The sequence below is a fragment of the Podarcis melisellensis genome (assembly GCF_964234715.1).
Source record: "Podarcis melisellensis genome assembly, chromosome: 1".
Classification (NCBI taxonomy): domain Eukaryota; kingdom Metazoa; phylum Chordata; class Lepidosauria; order Squamata; family Lacertidae; genus Podarcis; species Podarcis melisellensis.
The window spans coordinates 130,332,639-130,353,432 of NC_138528.1; the positions used below are offsets into that span (position 1 = coordinate 130,332,639).

General features: G+C 45.4%; 1 protein-coding gene across 1 annotated transcript in view; it reads right to left on the reverse strand.

The window, feature by feature from the left end:
- Window positions 1–87: 87 nt before the first annotated feature.
- The window catches only part of MCM3AP (minichromosome maintenance complex component 3 associated protein), a 44,660-nt gene continuing 23,953 nt past the window's right edge, over window positions 88–20,794 (reverse strand). The window contains exons 17-27 of the mRNA XM_081901539.1: window positions 19,797–19,994; window positions 18,550–18,618; window positions 15,908–16,042; window positions 13,920–14,073; window positions 12,724–12,982; window positions 12,485–12,582; window positions 11,340–11,730; window positions 10,774–11,031; window positions 7,318–7,447; window positions 2,419–2,622; window positions 88–310 (exon numbers count right to left, since the gene is read on the reverse strand). Coding sequence (XP_081757665.1) covers window positions 103–310; window positions 2,419–2,622; window positions 7,318–7,447; window positions 10,774–11,031; window positions 11,340–11,730; window positions 12,485–12,582; window positions 12,724–12,982; window positions 13,920–14,073; window positions 15,908–16,042; window positions 18,550–18,618; window positions 19,797–19,994 — 2,104 coding nt within the window. The 3' untranslated portion in view covers window positions 88–102. The remainder of the gene's footprint in view (window positions 311–2,418; window positions 2,623–7,317; window positions 7,448–10,773; window positions 11,032–11,339; window positions 11,731–12,484; window positions 12,583–12,723; window positions 12,983–13,919; window positions 14,074–15,907; window positions 16,043–18,549; window positions 18,619–19,796; window positions 19,995–20,794) is intronic.

A 20,794-nucleotide genomic window follows, 5' to 3' on the forward strand; every position in this document is an offset into this window, starting at 1 on the left:
ACAAAGCCCAGAATCAGGCATATTTGACACCCATACATACCAGCCCCTCCTCTCCAACCACCTCCACCCCCAAAATTATAAATTCAATCAGTAACAGATGCTTCATGTAAATATAGCAATCCTATATGATTTATTCCACTCTATTTTTCTAGAGTTTACCTCTGGGCTTCTCAGCACTGGTGTTTTGGCTTGGGGATGGATAATCTGAGGCACAGCCACCAGAGTTTCAGGAAGATACACAGGAAGAGAGGGGAAATCCTGGAATGTCTCAGAGTCTTTCACTAACAACTGCTGCAGCTGCTCCTCAAATCTAGGCCAACAAAGGCAAAGGACAAAAAGAATGGGTAAATGATCATACTCTATCCATTGAAGGAGCTGCCCTGGCTGCTTATATGCTATTGAGACAAGTTCAAGGTGTTTGAACAGACGCAGAAAGCCACTAACCGTTCAGAATTTAGATACATGAGAAGACTGATGGGGAACGCTCTCCTGTCGGCCAGGGATTCTACATGCCACCACAAGAAGAGCGAAGGTATTATCGGCAGAGGCATTCTAATTGTGGAATTCCCTCGCCCCTCAAAATGGCTGGCATTCACCCTTATTAGGTTTTGGCAGCAGCTTCTAGTCAGGACTTTGGGCGAGTCTGACCGCCTGCTATACATATCCATTGCCTATTGTTCTGTGTCTTTATGTCAGGGCTGGTTCCACTGTGATTCAGGACAGAAACTCATAGAGATGAGCAGTAAGGTTGATTCTTTGTTCAGAGAGACAAAACCCAGCAGGAACTCCATGGGCAGAACTAACCCAATGAAGCAGCTGCCAGAACTGAGGATCTGAGCCTCCTCCTTCCGCCTAAGGCTCCTCCCCAGCCGGCCGCCTTCCCAACAGTCGCAAGTTCCTTCAAGGAGGGGCTCTCTGTGGCTTTTATTCTGCTACATGTAACACCCTCCTCGTTCTTGGGGATGGAGGAGAGGGGAAACAGTAGAACTGGCAGGGGGGCTGCGAATGTTCCAGCTGCAGCCTTGTCTTCCTCCTCAGCTGCCTCACTCTAATTAAACCTCGTGCTTCCTCAGCCTCCAACCCATCTGTCCCCACCTTCTTCCTGTGGCTTATCTTCTGTATCCCACCAACTTCTCCTGGTTCAGAGCCTTGGAGCCACTCGGATGCTTCCTTAGGGGTTCCCCAGCTGTAGCCTCCCACCACTCCTCCTTGTCTAGCCAGACTCTGACTATTTATTTGCTGGTATTAAACGTCTCCTGTTTTAAAACTCTGATATAACGTATTGTGGTACAGTCATTACTTTTAGTAACAAAGAGTTGGTAGGAAAGTTCAAATAAACAAACATTTTCTTCTTTGTGTAACGGTACGTTTTAAATTTTCAGGGGAAACAAATACTTGTATTTTCCAGTTAGGTTTCCTATCTGTACTCTCCAGAGGTACATGACGCTTGCAATACTGGTTCCAATAAGATCCTGGAGGCAGCTCACCCTTCAATTCACAGGACAGCAGTGCTGTTTTCAGCTGGAGCGCACCAGAACGCAGTTCTGGCACCTCTCAAGTGGGCCCATTACCCCAAAACAGGTCAATGCTCACCCCAACCTGCTTCTGACCTTTACATACTTCTGAGAAGCCCTAAACCAACATTTCAAGTCAAAATGGAAGCTGGCCAGCATGTGAGAGTCTATACTTTTTTTAGATATATGACTCCATCTAGCTCCTAGCCATGATTGGTCAAGCTATGGGGCCAATTTGTATTTCCTTTTCTTCAATCTATCTCCTGTGTAGTGGCAGCAGCCTTTAAGCTTTCCAGCTAGCCTTCTACAGTTGCACATGTGCAAATTTGCCCAAGGGCCCTTCTGAGCTGCCCTAGGCACCCTCCTGAGTCTAAGAGAACAAGGGAGGCAGGGAGCATTTGTTTGACCTGCACTGGAACAAACCAACTACGGAGACAGCTTGCCATAGTTTTTAGCATCTTTGTAGGAAGTGAACATGGCTGTTGACAAACCAGTATCTGTTCAGGGCTGCCCTGAGTCACCTGACGACTTACTTAACAACTTCATGGTGAGTTCCAGCACCTATTTTTCTTGAAAAAAATAAAGCACTGCAGGACAGGATACCTAAACTTATGTCTCAGCGCCAAAATGAAACACTCCCAAGAATGAAAAACACCCAATTATGATATTGCCTGTATTCACAAGCTGTGCTACGTACCGTGTACATCTAACTGGCTTAAAAAACCTCAAGCCACAGACCATGGTATCCTCTCAGAGCGGCTGTGTGTGTTGGGAGTGGGGATGACAGTGGTTTTCTCGAAGCTTTGGAGCCACTTACAGAGATTAAGAATTGTGAACTATTACTCAGCACCATCATGTTAACTTGTGGGGTCCCACAACTTACAAAAAGGAGAAAAACTTTTACCTCCTGCTCTCTGTTTTCTCCTGTTGCAACTTGGCAGACAGGTACTCAGGGAGATGATCCTCTTCTGAAATGGCCTGTGTTAGATCTCCTCCACTGGAAATACTTAGTTCTTTGTTGTTCACAGTTTGCTGGCTGGCACAATATTCCATTGGAGACAATGAATGAGAATATAGCTTAGCAAAAGACTGAGTTTTTATTTTGGACCTAGGCAATGAAAAATATCAAGCAAAGGGAATTATTTGTTTTTACCAGAATTATGAAATATCAGTAAGTATAACAGCACTTCTATTGGAACTAGACCCAAGTTTCCATCTGGCCCAGCATGCTATTTGCACAAGTGATCAAAGCAGTGTTAACAAGTTCCATTTAGCTGTATCTTAGATGAATACATGAATCACATATTCAATAGCACATCTTGTGTAAAGTGGGGCACAGGTGGCACTGTGGTCTAAATTACTGAGCCTCTTGGGCTTGCTGACTGGAAGGTCAGAAGTTTGAATCTGCACTACGGGGGTGAGCTCTCTTTGCTCTAGCCCAGCTTCTGCCAACCTAGCAGTTCAAAAGCACACCAGTGCAAGTAGATAAATAGGTACTGCTGCAGCTGAAAGGTAAACGGTGTTTCCGTGCACTCTGGCTTCTGTCACGGTGTCCCATTGCGGCAGAAGCAGTTTAGTCATGCTGGCCACATGACCCAGAAAGCTGTCTGCAGACAAACACCGACTCCCTCGGCCCAAAGCGAGATGAACACCGCATCCCATAGTTGCCTTTGACTGGACTTAACCGTTCTGGGGTCCTTTACCTTTTACTTCTGTAAAGAAGTACTTTCCTGATTCTACTGTCAACCAGTTTCCCTAGATGGCCAAGATCTAGTATAATGACAGCAGACAAAAACCTGTTTTTCCTCATTGTACATAGTTATATAAAACACTATCCTCTCTGCCACTTAGTTGTCTGTAAAACTAAAAAGCTCTAAATACTTTAGCTTTCATTGCAGCAAAGATGGTCCAATTCTTCATTTGTTTAGGTTGGGGTGAGAGTCCTCTTTGGCTCTGGAGGACAGATCTTTATCTACCCCATCCTTGTTGGCCAACTCATAACATCCTTATGCCAGCATGATTGACAGGTGAGTTGTCCTGCAAAATCCCTCACATGGGGTTCCCAAGCACCTGAATGACTGTTTCCTATTAGCTGCTTGGGAACTGCAGCGCAAAGGGAGTTTTCAGCCCTACTCTACATTTTGGGAAGCACTGAGCATAGGGCTGGCAAAGCATTTTTTCTCCTTCCCACCAGCTGATGGGGGAGCAGGGGAGAGAGAAAGAAGCCCTCATTTAGCAGGCATCTACTGCACAGAGAAGTTCTCCTTCATGTAGCAGATGCTGGCAAAATGCTGCAGGAGCAGAATACCTTCCCACCTCCCATCAGCTGGTGAATGGTAGAAGCAAACCTTGCTCACTTTAAGCTCCCAATTGTTCCTTTGAAGCCCCATCTCTGCCTTCCCCACACCTGATGTCTTGTCTCTACATCAAATGCAACTTGAGTGGCTGTGGGTTTGAGGAAAACAGTCTTGCAGGTCAACTCGGGATCCTGGCAGGCCAAGTTTAGCCCATGGGCTGCAGCTTCCCCATACCTTCCTAGTTCTACATTGTCTTTTTCAGATTCTAGCCAGAGCTGCAAATCCACAATGTGCTTCTAAAGACTCTTTCATTTTCCTGTCTGCTCAATGCTGAGGTTCTTGTCTGCACAGGCAGTTTGCACCATATCCACTTTTCCTATTTGTCTATCCCATCCTCTGATGGCTTCAGTGCTGCTTTCAAGTATGTTGTCAGATCATTCTTAGAGGGATAGAATGGCAGAGTTGGAAGTTGCCCGGAGGGTGACCGAGTCCAGCCCCCTGCAGGAAAGCATCCATGAGATGGCCGTCCAACCTCTGCTTAAAAACTTAGCCTCCCTTAGAAAATGGTGGACTCTCCTTCCTTGGAGGTCTTTAAGCAGAGGTTTGATGGGCACCTGTCATGGGTGCTTTAGCTGAGATTCCTGCATTGCAGGGGGTTGAGCTAGATGACGCTCAGGGTCCGTTCCAACTCTACAATTCTGTGTTTCTTTGTTAATTTTGCCTACTTAGCTTCTCTTGCAATGTGTCGGCTCTGAGGTTACCACCATGCCTCTTGGCTCAAAATATGATTGCAAATGCGACGGGGGGGGGGGGCTTTTCGATCTCAGGGGCATAATCATTTAGGATCCATTTTTAAATCAAAGTTTCAGTGTGATTAAAAGGGGAATAGACATGTTTAAGAAGTTGAAGCTTTCAAATGAAGGTGTCATCCCACACCAAGGGCGTCTCTCTCACACAACCTTTCAATTATTGTTTGAAAGACAAACAATAATTATTCAATGCATTATTCAGCACAGCCACATTCAGATGCAACACTGGTCACAAAACATTACTAAACAAACTGGACTGTATGTGGGTGCCTATGGCTTGAACACTCCCTGCTCTGCTCATCTATTCCTCTGAGGCAACAAACACAGATGGATTAGCTTAGCAAAAACTATCATTAAGCAGTCAATGTTTGTTACAGTTTGTTCAGACTGTAATCTCACCTGAGATCCTATCTAATAAATCAGATGTTGCCAACCTGGCACCTGCAGGCACCAGGGAGCCGGCTGGTTGGGCTTCCAGCGCTGCCCTGGGAAAGTGCTCAGACTGTGAGCTTTCATTTTTGGAAAAAAGTAAGTCTCTAGCCCTCCTAGAAAGTTATGGGGCAAAATGTAGTTACTAAGGTAACTTCTTAGTGATTTATGTGACATGAGAGTGCTGTGGCCGCCTTCTGGTCTTTTCCTGACACTGAGGAATGCATCCTGTTGTTATTAGACAACAACAGCATCAGCATCTCCAAAATGGGGATGTAGCTGACTTCCCATGGCAAGCATAAGATTGCCAGGGGTGGGGTTCTCTCTCATTCTGCGCTATGCCGTGCTCCTCCATGGCAGCCATCTTGTCCCTGGCACCTCCAGAACACTCTCAAAATTTGAAATGTGCCCACAACTCCAAAAGGGTTGGCAACTCCTGCAATAAACAAACACAGCTTTATGGCCAGTGTTACAGTGGTGCCTCGCAAGACGAAATTAATTCGTTCCGCAAGTCTCTTCGTCTTGCGAGTTTTTCGTCTTGCGATGCACGGTTTTCCATAGGAATGCATTGAAAATCAATTAATGCGTTCCTATGGAAAAAGCCTTCCCCCGACCTCTTCTGGCGGGCGGCATTTTAAAATCGCCCGGGACAGCGGAGGACTTCTCCGCTGTCCGGGGCGATTTAAAAGCCCCTGGGAAGGCAGGCAGGGGGGACAAAGGCTTTCCCGCCCGGCCGCCCGGCTTCGGGACATCGTTCCGATGCCGGGCGGCTGGGGGAGGCTTTCCTGCCCCACCGCCCGGCATCGGGACGATGCCCCGATGCCGGGCGGCTGGGGGAGGCGTTCCTGCCCCACCGCCCGGCATCGGGACGATGCCCCGATGCCGGGCGGCTGGGGGAGGCGTTCCTGCCCCACCGCCCGGCATCGGGACGATGCCCCGATGCCGGGCGGCTGGGGGAGGCGTTCCTGCCCCACCGCCCGGCATCGGGACGATGCCCCGATGCCGGGCGGCTGGGGGAGGCTTTCCTGCCCCACCGCCCGGCATCGGGACGATGCCCCGAAGCCGGGCGGGGGGGGAGGCTTTCCCGCCCGGCCGCCCGGCTTCGGGACATCGTTCCGATGCCGGGCGGCTGGGGGAGGCGTTCCTGCCCCACCGCCCGGCATCGGGACGATGCCCCGATGCCGGGCGGCTGGGGGAGGCGTTCCTGCCCCACCGCCCGGCATCGGGACGATGCCCCGATGCCGGGCGGCTGGGGGAGGCGTTCCTGCCCCACCGCCCGGCATCGGGACGATGCCCCGATGCCGGGCGGCTGGGGGAGGCTTTCCTGCCCCACCGCCCGGCATCGGGACCATGCCCCGATGCCGGGCGGCTGGGGGAGGCTTTCCTGCCCCACCGCCCGGCATCGGGATGATGCCCCGAAGCCGGGCGGGGGGGGGGAGGCTTCAAAAGCCGTCCGGGGGCTTTTAAATCGCCCCGGACAGTCCCGGGGCGATTTAAAAGCCCCCGGTTAGGCAGGCAGGGGGGGCAAAAGTCTTTGCCCCCCCTGCCTGCCTTCAAAAGCCGTCCGGGATAGCGGGAAGCGCTTCCCTGCTATCCCGGACCGCTTTTAAAATGCTGGCGGTGGGGAGCAAAGCCTTTCGCCCCCGCCGGCCTTCCTGGACCTCTTCTGAAGTCCGGAGGGGGGGGAAGGCTTTGCTCCCCACCGCCAGCATTTAAAAAAAGGTCCCCGAGATTTCCCTATGGGCTTTCGTCTTGCGATGCAAGCCCATAGGGAAAATCGTCTAGCGAAGCGTCGCAAAAACCGAAAAACCCTTTCGTCTTGCGGGTTTTTCGTCTTGCGAGGCATTCGTCTAGCGGGGCACCACTGTATATCCAAATACAGCTGTTCTCACAACCTTCCCAAGATCTAATCAAATGGATCAATCTGATGATATAAAGCTACTGCAGATACTTTCCAATCGCCTTCTGAAAATTTCTCTGCACCTCAGAACCTCAGTTTCTTGCAGCACTAAGTTTACAGAAATGAAATATCCTAAGATCTGCAGAGGAAGCCTGCAGGGGAAGATAGTGGTAACAAAAAGCAGTAACTTCAAATAATTGCCACAAGTACTGATTTCCAAAACTGGGCTTCAGTCCAGCACTCTTGGTGCCAATTAGTTAGTTAAGGGGGTAGAATAACAGAGGTAGGCTGTGAGAGGTGAAAGTGTCAAAAAGGAAAGGGAAGAGGGCAGGGCTGCTAAAAGTCAAAGAAAAGTTAGACAATCTCACCATCCTTCACTTTGCTGGACTTCTTTCTGAGTTTTTAATCTGGCTTCTTCCCATAAAACAGGACGAGTGAATTTTTTCAATTGCTCCTCAGAAAAATATACATATGTCTGTCCATCTTTGCTCACTGCTTCTGTTAGATGCAAGACACACAGAACCCCAACATAAAATCAAAAGTAACATAGATTTTCCAGATTCAACAGAAGTTATCGTGAAATGAGGAACCTCTGTGTGAAGGCTGTACTTGCTTACAGAGAGCCCCTCAACCTAGCAGCAACAGGCCATATAACAAAGACCAGTCGTTGTGGCAATCCCAGATGTTAATTCTGACCACATATTGACTCTGGCAGCACTATGTCTCCGTTCACCTGCTCGTCTTCCAATGTGATATGGTATCATCTACCAACAACACATTCTACATAGGGCAAACAGTCCAGTCTCTATGCAAAAGGGTAAATGGACATAAAACTGAGCCCCATATGCACTATGTATTCAAAGCAGCATCATATCATTTTAAACAGTCATGGTTTTCACCAAAGAATCCTGGGAACTGTAGTATATTGGAGATGCTGAGAGTTGTTAGTAGGCCTCTATTCCCCTCATAAAGCTACAATTCACATAATAGTTCAACTACCAATCCATCTTCCCAGGGAACTCTAGGAATTGTAGCTCTCTGAGGGAAATAGAGGCCTACTAACAATGCTCAGCATCTTCAATATACTAGTTTCCCAGGGGGAAACCATGACTGTTTAGAATGGTACAATACTGCTTTAAATGTACAGGGCAAACAGGGCCTGACCTGTAAGTGCCAGTGGGGGGAAATTTCAACCTTCCAGGGACACTCTGTGAATGATCTTAAAGTAGCCAACTTGAAGCAAAGGAACTTCACGGTGAGACTACAATATGAAATCACTGGCTTTAAATACAATACAGTTCAAAAGCACATCAAAGTGGGGGACTTCCGGGTTAGCGCCATTGCCTAATGGCGGATTCCCTCCGAGCTCCGGAGGGAATCGGCCCAGTAGGGATCGGGTTCTGCCGCGCCGGCGACGCGGGGACCCTTAAAAACCACAGGCACGGAAGCCTGTGGACGTGGTGACTCGGTGGGCACCATTAGCGCCCCTCCGACCCGCGAAGGAGCCTTTTTAAAGGCTACGGAACGGGGAACGGGGATCGGCGCGGTGCTGAGAGTCCTCTGCTTCCCCTGCTGAGTGAAGCCGCATGCCATGGACGGAGAGCGCTGACTTTTTCCTTTAAACATTCGGATGAAAAGCAACAACCCGTGAGTAGTACGGAAACTGGACTCCAAAAGAAATTTTTGTCTTTGAATTTGGAACGATCGGGGGAGGGTAAAAAGGAAGTCCCCCCCACCCGCCTTGCAGACAATCTAAAGCAAGGACTTGAGAACTAAAGTTGAGAGAAATATCTTTGTCCCTTGTGGAGAAAACTTATTAATTCCATGATTGGACATTACAATTAATTTTGCTGGAGGAGAAGAGTCGGTTTGGAAATAAAAGTGCAAACCCCCCCGGGACCCGGGAGTGATCTGTAAGAGAGCCTGCTTAAAAGGTACAAACTTTGACAGCTGTCAAACTAGCTGTCAAAGTTGGGGAATAAAAGGAAACGTTGTTTCTGGTGACTTCTGCCGATCAGACTTTCTGTAATTTGGATACAAATTGACAAGAATAAAGAAAATTAAGTTATATTGGACTTTTGGATTGGAACTGGAAAGATACAAAGTAAATAAAATCCCCCTAGAGGAGAGTTCTGGAATATTGCAAGAAATGGCTATAAGTGGAAAAATACTGACTGAGCTCAATAGGACATTTTATCTCCGGGGAGAGCTCCAGGAACTACAGGGAGAGATTCAGGACCAGGAGAATATTTTGACTATGAGAGTGACAACATTGAATGAAGAAGTAAACAATCTTGCTGGAACAGTAAGAGATTTGACACAAGTCTATGTTGTGGAACCAAAAGTCCTTGAAGTTGAAATAGAAGTGGATGCAGCTGGGCAAAAGAAACTTAATACATATGAGAAAGTGGAAAAAGAGACTTATGAGGATTTGGTGGAAAGTTTGGTGGAAAACGAAGGTGAAGCCATAATGTTGTGGAAGATCAAGGCAGATCAGAGGCCTGTTAGTTTAAGTGAGATCAAGATGGAAGTTGGAGATTTTGGGACATACAAAATTAAAAAATTCAAGGAACAAAATTTGGTTGTTATTGGGACAGATCCTCCTCGAGATTTGGTGTTGAACATAAAGGATGGACAAAAAATCCGGCAGAGTGAAATGGAAAGAGTTTTAAGAGCCTCGGAAGTTTGGGATCCAGGCTGAGAACTGATGGACTGATGGACACTGGTCTGGGGATCAAACCGGGAAAGGGAGGGTGGGCTTTGGGAATCCAAAGGGTGTTAAAATATAGTTTGTTAAGTTTTCTTTTTTAACTTTTGTGATTTTTATGGAATGTGGGGAAATTGTGGAAGGGAAATTTGGGTCGATTTTAGGAAAACGGTTTAAGATTAAGTTAAAATAGGGTTTATTAAATTAATTAGAAATAAGGTTTTTAATATTAATTGAGAAATGGAAGAAAGAAGAAATGGAAAATAAATAGCATTAATAAAGAAACTATTAAGTTAAGGTTGAGAAATATGATAAGAACTTGTTGAGCAGATAATATAAATTAGAATGCAAGAAGGGAAGGGGGGAGGAGGTCTGAGAAACAAGGTAAAAGAAGATAAGGTTTTTTCTTTTTTTATGTATGTTTGTTGTCTTCTTTTTTGGATATTTTTTGTGTTGTTTTTTCTTTTGTTTGTTCTTTGTTTTTCTTACTATTTGGAAAATTTCAATAAATACTATATTTTTTAAAAAAGCACATCAAAGTGCAAGTAGATAAATAGGTACCACTCTGGCAGGAAGGTAAATGCCGCTTTTGTGCGCTGCTCTGGTTCACCAGAAGTGGCTTAGTCATGCTGGCCTCATAACCCAGAAACTGTCTGCGGACAAATGCCGGCTCCCTCGGCCACTAAAGCAAGATGAGCGCTGCAACTCCAGAGTCGTCCGCAACTGGCCTTAACAGTCAGGGGTCCCCTTTACCTTTATATGTGTTAATTGGTTTACCAATGCCAGAATGGCTGAGTCATCAAGAACTGTTCTGTGAATTATCACAGCTAAGTATGCAATTAGCACTGTACTTTTCCAGATTTCGTTCACCCCTGACCTTTCTACACACACACACCCCACTCCATGTGTATATAGACCAGAAGTTACGATAACACTTCACACATCCGAGGAAGTGTAAGCCATGAAAGCTTATGCCATAATAAGTTTGTTAGCAAGGGATACAGTCCAGACTCTTGGGGCTAGAGGCAAAGTTAATATATGCTAAACACAACTTAATACAGAACATAGAAGAAAAATTTAAAATGTAGATAAGAGATTGTCCAAAGACATTTACTACCTGGTGCTATTGGCTTTTGTGGAGGTTTCCAGTCTCTCAATTTATGGTTAATGCATAGTGCCAAGATGCTGTCCCAAGGGATCTCTTCCACAGATGGGCCATTGTCTTCTGAGCTGGCATATTTCCTACTCTTCCACTTGAAGTAAGTTCTGCTCAGCAAATTCTCTACCTGAGACTGAAGTATCTCCTGGGTCTGAAGAGAACTGGTAGTCTGGGACAAATACTGGAAAATCATGGCACAAACAGGGCGCCAGGGAGCTGGTGGGCAGAGGGAAGAGAAGATACATTAAAGTTTCTGCCTAACAATAACAGAAAAGAACTATGGCCAATGTTACAGCTCAGTTTTGCTCCGGTATTAGCTGAGCCAAAGCAGGCAAGAGAAGCCTCCCAAATCGGGCCAATAGCCCATCTAGTCTAGCGTCCTGTCCTCCCAGTGGCCAACTGTGGGAAACAAACAGGATCTGAGCGCAAGAGGGCCCCACCCCCGCCTCTCCCCATGTTAATTGTATGTTACACAGCAGTCTCTCAACTGCTACTAGGCAACAGTACTGGTTAGGAGTTCTTACCACCCAAAGGAGGGAGATCCATGTGAGGGATCTGGAAGGAGAGCAGGGCTTTCTTCAGCCAGCCCAGATGGCTGGGGGTGTTCCACTGGAGATGCGGAAGCACTTTGCTGCCCCCGGGCTCTGCAAATTCAGGAACAGGCCAGGAGAGTTCACAGAGATCTTCTGAAGAGGCGACTTCAGCCAGGAACTGTATCACACTATTGTACAGCTCTATTATGGCACTCGGATCCTGAGAGGGCAAGCCAGCAAGGGATCTCTCCTTCATGTCTTGGTAGAAGTGCTTACTGAACTCACGGTCCACACCGTCTTCAACATACTGCATGAGTGTCTGGCAGTGAACCTTGTCTGAGCTCGGGCACTGAGCAACCAGCCACTGCACAGCTTCAGAGAGCTGTAGACAGAATTACACACGACAAATTCACTAGTTGACAATAAAGTGAAAATCCGTATCAATGAGTCACCCCATTAAGGGAGTCAGTTCTGTTGATACATAAATGCTTTCAGTCCTGCTCTCAAACCCAGTCCTTCCCCCAACACAACTGAACATGAAGCTGAAAAAAACTTACTAGAAACAGGCTTCCACTCCCATGATCTACTAAACCAAGGTGAAAACCCTATGCTGACGATGCCTTTCCATATTAGACAACCTTCCTTATTAGACAAGGTTCTAGTAAACAAGATTGACTGAGTATGGGATAATAGAAAAGGCTCATGCAATCGTATTAAGAGATGGTAACTCCATCCTTCACAACCAATTGCTCCTGTGAGGACTGCCCAAAATCTCTGCAGTGATGGAGAAAGCCTGAGATAGGACTGGGAGCTGGAAGGCATCTACAGGGGCTTTCAATGGGGAATCTGGTTATCAGGTAGCCAGATGAAAAGCCTCCCTGCATTGAGCGTGGCATGTCAACAGCCCTGTGAGGTGGGTCAGACTGAGAGCAAGTCATGGCTGAGTGGGGATTTCAACCCTGGTCTCCCAGGCTGTAGTCTTGACACTCTAATCAGCACACTGGTTTCTGCTTTATTTTTGAGTTGCCAACCTACAGCTTTAAAATGCAACTGATAATAATACTCTCCCTGTGTCAAAAAATCATTAAACCTGGTAGGAGTATAAATTACAACCTCTCTGCGGAGATGGTTCTTACCTTGCTGGTACCTTGCAATCCATTCACAGAATCTGGAATGACAACTATGTTGTAACCTGAAATAAGGTTAGCCGAAATCAAATCTGGCAGCATCAGTCCTTTAAAAGAAACCACATTCCACTTTAGTGATACTACTCAATTATCCCCCTGAATTAAGAAGAGACAACCACACAGCTATTTTCCAAATGAAAAAATTGACTTAAAGAGCAATTACCCCCAAGTGCAGAAACTTCTCATACCTCCTTCTACATCTTTTTCTATGGCTTCATCCCCCTGACTTGGGACAAGAACCACCAGAGGGACGATTGGTTGGAAAGGTTTCGCCTGAAGGATCCGTTTTAGCTGCAGCAAGGCTGAAAGCCAGTAAACCTCTTCCTCTACAACATCCTCACTGCTCACTCGAGGAGAAAGAAGGAGAACCAGCCCCCTCGTGCCAAGCAGCTCCTTCTGGGTCTCTGGGTCATTCAGCTCCGAGGGACTGAGCGTCCCCTCCGTCACCTACACAGGGAAGGCAAACCAATAGGGGGAAATGTCAACACCTAAAAGCATCCCTGCAGGAACAGACCTACGGGTCCATCTAGCACAGCATCCTGTTTTAGCAGCAGACAGCCACAAGCTGGCCACAAGCACCACACAAGGCAGAAGCCCTTCCCTGCTGCTTGCTCCAAAGCAACGGGCATTCGGTGGCAGACTCCCCTGGACGTGAAGACGCCAGTCCGCTGTCCTGGCCAACAGCCGCTAATTGACCTACTCTCCGTGAATAAATATACTGACCAAACAGTCCAATCTGTATAACAACACTGGGCAGTAAAAGTTAAACAAATTAATGGCTTACTGTTAATGTGCAGATCTATAATAGTTTTGCCTTTCCCACCTCGGGTGAAGAGAAAACAAAACAATAATTTCCTGACTTAGCATTATGTCTGAATGTGGGATTGCGGTCTGTTTTGCTCCAAGCAAACCACAATTGGAACAAACTACAAATCATAGTTAAACGATACTGAAGGCTTCTTTTAAAAAATCAAAATAACAAAAAAATGCATTAAGAAAAATGTCTATGAAGAAAATAGATGAAATATAATTGCATAATTTAATAATAATTTAATATGTGCCTCTGCCTCCATGGCAAATAGCTTTGTGGGTGGGTGTCTTAAATATCTGTGATTGTGTTGGGGTTTGGCATCCCTCGCTACTGGAATGAGGCTTCCATCAGGGCCCTGGGGCCTGAAAAAGATTCCCTATCTAGACGGTGCAGGGCTTTATAAAGCAACACCAGCAGACCAAATGAAAGCCAATAAAGAACTTTAAGCACAGGAATGTGTTTGATACAGTGAGTCTGCCTTAACCAGGCTACTGAATTCTGAACTTTCAAAAGGCAGAGCTTTTGCGGTACCTCTCATGACACTAACATGTAGCAAGCAATGTTTGAACTGACCTTGACACACACACTGATACAAGCAGCCCAGTCATTTTTCATATGAAGAGAACTATGCAATGCAAGTGTCTGGATTCCACCTTTTACCACAGACATATCTTCCTTCAAATTTTTACCAATCATAAGCTTAGCTTTCAACCAGTCTGCTATAATTCTGTGAACAGAAGACCAGATATACTTTCAGTATAGTATCACAAATTAATTGTAAACTCTGCCACCACTTTAAAAAGTGACAAATATTTAGATCCTGTAAATAATAGTGTTGTTATCAAAGTGTGCTACTTTGTTGAAAGAAACAGACATCTTCATTTAAATATTCACAAACTATCTGCATGTTAATATAGTATCTAAAAGAATTATATTTGAATTTACTATCTAAAGTCAACATTTTATACAAGCAAACAAGCAGGACTGCCACAAAAACATTGCAATGGAGAGCGACCCTTTTCCCTCTTTCAGATAGCCAACCATGACCTCCTTCAGCATATTCCATTACATCTCTCATTCACCTGGTTCTATGTACAAACACTCCACCCCAGCAAGAGTCAGCATTCCATGGCCCCCCAACATATTCAGGTTGGGCCACCAGGCTATGGGGTTCTAAATATATTTTGTAATTAGGTGAATCTTGAGGGTCCCCTGAACTTCCTTATTCCTCCCTCTTGTGGGTGAGTGGAGCTGCTTTGGCTACATAAGGACCAACACTCAGAGAAATGAGATCACTATTCATATATATGATAATTTGTACAGCCACAATATGGTAATTTTCCTATTTGCCAATGCCTTTACTGTAATGTTTAAGATTCCTTTCGGAAATCTTAAGGAGTGTCACACAGGTTGATAAAGATATGACTCAATCCTATACATGTTTACTCAGAAGCAAGTCCCATTTTGTTCAATGGGCAATTCTCCCAGGCGAGTGTGCACAGACTGTTAGCATTAGAAACTTAACTGAAATACCGAAAACCTATATTCCTAAATTCTTGGCTTGAAGATTGATAATAAATGAATAAACCTGTTAATAAAGAGATTTCCTGACACCCTGATCCTACAAATATGCATAGGAACAACAGTGCAAGAAAGGGCAAGTTTACGGTGCACGTATATCACTTGATTGCTCACAGCTGAATCTGTGAACTGGCTCCACTGAAACAAACATATCTGGCATATTCTGAAGTGACATGAAACCTATCTGGCATTAGGCCCACAACATCTCATTCATACTTACCAGTCAGCGAGTGATTCCAACAAGTCACCATGAGTGGCATGCACTGGTTTGGTTACACCAGACGTGCAGAACATGTTACTGAACTACAACTCCCATCATCCCTGAGCATTGACCATGCTTGCTGGGGCTGAAAGAAATAGTGCTTCAGCAACACCTGGAGTGCTACAGGTTCTCCACACCTGGGCTATACCTATTTTCTCTGCTTAACTGCTTACTACCATTAATCCTGTTTTTAAAAGCCACTACTATTATGGGAGGAGCCAAGGCAATGGAGCTTCTAAGGGCAGGACTCCAAGTACCCAATACCCCAACTTTCCCCGTCTTCTATGCAAAGGGAAGAACAATAACACAAGGGACATAGCAGGCATAGCACAGTCATGGAGAACACAATGGCTAGCTTGCGTTCTTCCGCACAGGAAAAACAGGCTGAAGTTAGCCCAGATTCAAAGTTCATAGGCACCGACACCAAGATTCCCGGGGCCTCAGCAATGCTGGAGAACTTTTAATGTCTCTTTTAATGAAAAGTCAGCAACATGGGGCTGGGCCAGGGAGTAAAAAACAACAAAACCAAACATTTTCATGCAAGTCTCTAGTTATGAATACCAGCATAAGCAAGTAGCAAACCAAATTATTTTGTGTCTTCTGAATGGCTAGCATCTACTAGGTTGCAGTACTGCTGATAACAAGTCAGCCCTGAGGGCCACACAGGCAACACCACCAGCTACTGGCTTTCTGGGCATAGTTTGAATGCAAAAAATACCTTCTGCGATCCCCAACTGGACATTCCTCATAGCCTGGCAACACGAGAAGTACTTTCCAAAAAACCTCTTTTTCTTTTACTGGAATGTTTTCAGCTACCAGTGATGGCAGATCCAGTGGAGTCCACACTGCATCCCTTAGGAACACACACACACAAAATTATTACTCATTATTTATTTTATATAACACTTATTATTATGCAGAATTTCTACGCAGTGCACAGAATATGTTTAAAAACACAAAAAACAATTAAAATTTGTCAGAGAAACAGAAAGCTACCATGCAATGCCATCTGAAAAAGGAGTGTCAAGGGCCTAAAGTTCAGAAGGGCCTGTCTAATCTCAGTTGGTAAGGAGTTCCACAGGATCAGGCCCACAAGGCTGAATACATGGCTCCTGTGAGTTACAGCTGTGCCTCTGAATCATGAGGGACCACTAAGAGAGACTCCCCCATGATCTCTGTGATCAGACAGGGAGCAGCTGGTGGTGGATGGGCCATGGCGCAGCGAGAGTGTCCTGGGCATGGAGGCACAGCTGGACTTCCTGGCCGGCCTCAACACCAAGTGCAGCCACAACTCACCACTCCGGAGGAACAGGCTTGCCTTGGGCTTCCTTGAGTGGGAATGGGACTCCAGTGTGGTGTAGTGGTTAAGAGCGGTAGTCATGTAATCTGGGGAACCGGGTTCGCGTCTCCGCTCCTCCACATGCAGCTGCTGGGTAACCTTGGGCCAATCACACTTCTGTGAAGTCTCTCAGCCTCACTCACCTCACAGAGTGTTTGTTGTGGGGGAGGAAGGGAAAGGAGATTGTTAGCCGCTTTGAGACTCCTGAAGGGGAGTGAAAGGCGGGATATCAAATCCAAACTCTTCTTCTTCTTCTTCTTCTTCTTCTTCTTCTTCTTCTTCTTCTTCTTCTTCTTCTTCTCCAGACTATCGAGAGCAAGCTGGGCAAGCTACCCAGAGTCCACCTAACCACTGGTGGCAGGCCCAAGAGCCCCAGTGTCTCCCCCATGGCCCACTACCCAAGGAGTCCAGCAGGCGCAACATCTGGCTAAGCTGCCTTAGCAACAGGAATTGTGTGCATTTTATGCGTATTTTAATGAACTGAACAGAGCGAAAGATTACGAGTGATGGGCATCTGGAGGGTGTATGTATGATTATTTATTTTTTGCATTTGCTATTTTGCCTGTGTTGTTAATATTGTTTTATAGATTAAATACTGCTTTATATATTGTTTTGCAGATTATAAATGCTGTATTGATTTGTTAATCTAACAGAGCCTTGATTCGATCTAGGAGCACAATCCAAACCCTCTCTGCGTGCAACTCATATACTCTTACATTGCACAGTTACATCTGCTTCAGACAAAAGGCAAATTTCTATTTGTCTCTCTTCATACACAGAAGGCTAAGACTGCATAAGAACAGATTGTTACAAGTGTACAGAATCTTCAGGAGCAAGGGCTGGTTGTGCTGCTCTCCAAGATGGAAAGTAAGTGTCTGTGCTGATTGGCTGGTAGGGTTCTTAAACCAGGAAATAGTCACAACGGGATGCACAGCAGAGCTCAGATAGCCAAAGCACACGAAACAGAGATAACTGCTTATCTATGCAGTATCACCCTAGCATCTGGGATCAGGGCTAGCTCAAGATACTCCTCCTCCTCCTCCTCCTCCTCCTCCTCCTCCTCCTCCTCCTCCTCCTCTTCTTCTTCTTCTTCTTCTTCTTCTTCCTCCTCCTCCTCCTCCTCCTCCTCCTCCTCCTCCTCCTCCTCCTCCCTCCACAGCCCATTTCCAGATTTCTTTTCCTCTGTTGCACTTTTGCTACTGCATTAGTGCTAGCACTACTGGCAAGTTCTCTGCCCCCATCTTGCCACACTCTGAGGAAAGTCCAAGGGGCTCCCTCCTTCCACAGAGTGATGTAGTCTGGGAGCAGACAGCCTGACAGATCGCTTCTGCTGCCACAGTGGCTACAAATGCTGATTAAAGTGAAAAGTTTGAAATTTGAAAAAGTTTAGCTACTTTGGAGTAAGCTTAAATAGCATTTTTAGCTGTTAGGCTTGGCAGTAAAGGTACTTTCCTGGACACCTGGTGCAGAACCCCGTGCTCTGAGAAAGGGCTCCCTTTGAACAAGGCAGGCAGAAGACAAAGGGGGTGGCAAAGGACCCTGTGGCCAGCAGCGGCAGCAACAGCAGGGCACCCAGTGGCAGAAATTCTCCACTCTGGCCCTGCTGCCTCCATAGAGCCCTGGCCCTGCCTGTGGGAACTTGCAAGTCACCAAGCCTCGTGGGAAGTCCACAGACAAGAAGAATTGTGCATGCACACAAGAGCTCCTACTAATAACAAACTTAGTTGGTCTCTAAGGTGCTACTGGAAGGAATTTATTTTTATTTTTTTAAATACAACTAACATGATAAGATTTAACCTAAGAAGTCAGGTATTGCCCCCCTTAGTTCTCCTTTATAAAGAAAATCAGTCTTTAACTCAGTGTTTGATAGATGGTCATGAACACATATTTTTTTAAAAGGCACTTATTCAAGTCAAAATCCATTTTGGAATCTATCACTTTACAATTGTTCTAGGGTTACTGCAGGTGGCAATCCCGGAGTTTGCCATATGTGTGCTCTAGCTTCAATAATTTTAACATACCTTAATAACTGGTGGTAAAAATGCTGCACTTTCATTTGATGAATTGCCTTGTTCTGTAAACGTCTGAGCCTAGAAATAAGCAAAGTGTTTATTTGGTCCACATTCCCCCTTCCATCTTGCAAGTTTATGACAACCTCTTATATGACTGGCATGTACAAAGACATGAATTCCAATGTTACTAACAATAATTTATGTCTCTCTGAGATTTCAAAGCTACCTCAGGGAACAGCTAGCTAGGTAGCTGCAGATGTGATCACCTACATGGCTGCAATTGAGATGCCTGTTGCACATTAATTTTAAGAGGTGCCTTACCTACAATTGTTAATACAGAGGGAAGAAAGAAGTCTACAGAGAAAAGAAAGAAGTCTAATGGGGAATTACTGAAAAGTAAAAGAATTCAGGGACTGATACCCTCAACATTATACTGAGAAAGTATTTTCCCCTAGAACCTCCTTTCTGCCCCTTTTAATTTTTAAAACATTTTCAATGTTTGAATGCGCACACATGTAAAATGCGCTTAAGATGTAGGCTTATTGAATTTACTCTCTTGGGGCTCCTCCACACAACACTGAAAAAATAATAAACGTGACCAAAATATGACATAATAAACATGATGGGACACATTGGATTTCAACATTGAAAAAACAAAATGCATCTTTTTTTAGCCACATAAACTGTGTATGTGGACCACAGCAAACCAAGACTGGCCCTGCAACAGACACAAAGAATACAAGCACGGGCGGCAGGGGTCAGAGGATGATGAAAAGGAGCATGTTTTCTTTCTTTTCACATGGGGACATGACTAGCAGAAACTGTATAGCCACTGATTTCTATAACCTATAGAGTGGTCAATTAAAAAGTTGCCCGGTTTGCACAATACACTAAGCTAGCAGTTTCCAAACTGTGGTCCGTTCATTCAGGTCATCTGTGGCATGTCTGTAAAAAAATATACAGTATAACTATGGCAGGCAGAAAAACTGTTAAGCGGTCCATCAAGGACCTCAGCAGCTTTCAAGCACTCTCTATTGGAAAAGTTTGGGGACTACTGCGCTGAGCCAAACTGAACTTGTGGTTAAGCCAGGAGCCCCCAACTGAGTGGCACGTCTAGCCGAGCCAAGGCTTAGCTCAGCACAGCGCAGCAGCAAAAAGCACTGAAGAGACTCCTCTCCAGAGATTTGCATTCCTGCTCTTGCTTAAGCCAAGGCTTGTCTTAGTCTATTGTGTGAACCAGGCCAGGATGCACTTACCTAAGACAGGAGATGCCAAGGTTCCCTGCATGTCCCAAGTTTACAATCGTTTTAGCAAGGTGCTCTCTGGCAATAGGACATTCTGCGCTGGGAGACAGAGCCTTCAATTTATGTTTTGGATCTACACAACAGGGAGCTGCTGGGAAAGATCTCATCTGACGCTTCAATTTCTTCCGGGCTGCAACAGCTTCCCTCCATCTGCAAGATAAAGTATCAATGCAGTTCATTAAAATTATTCAAATCAAAGTTATTGCTTAGCCAAGGGCCATCACCAAATCATACAGCTGTAAAATAAAAAGCAGACAATGCCAAAAGCCATCCAACAGTATCTACTCCACTGTGGAATCCAGTATCTTTTACAATAATAATAAAAACTATAAACAATTAACACTTGCTACAAAAGAAGGGTCCTGCTCATTTAACTGCTCTCATTCACAGACAAAACTGCAACCAGGAAGCTGGCTAAGTCAAATATGACCATAGGCTTTGGTTTGTCACCAAAAAACATTACAATTCATTCTTAACATGCTCATGTAATTTTCCTGTAGGCTTGCACATTTCAGGCAAAATAAAGGTCTTCAAAATACACACAAAATAAACCACTTTGAGGGTTAACAAACAACAACAATCAAGCAGTGTATATTTAAAAAATAAATGAAAAGCCACTCAATTATTTTGCAATCAGGAGTCATCACATAAAAGCCCTGACCCTGAGCCCTGCCATGAGAAGTTCAACTCAACATCAGTTTCTCTTTGAAATTTGATTTACAATCTACAAAGCCCATTTTAAAAAAGGCGTCCCTGATAAGCCTGCCAAGCAGGCACCAAAGCAGTTCAAATCAATGGAGGCCAGAAGGAATGCAGCTTTCCTTCTTGGGCCACTACTGGCACCATGAAAATTTCCTAGAGAAGCCTACAAGAAAAGCACTGTTGGGATAGCCATTCATCATTCAGAAATCATTTTACTTATAGCTCTTAATCATTTCTCAACCTAACCT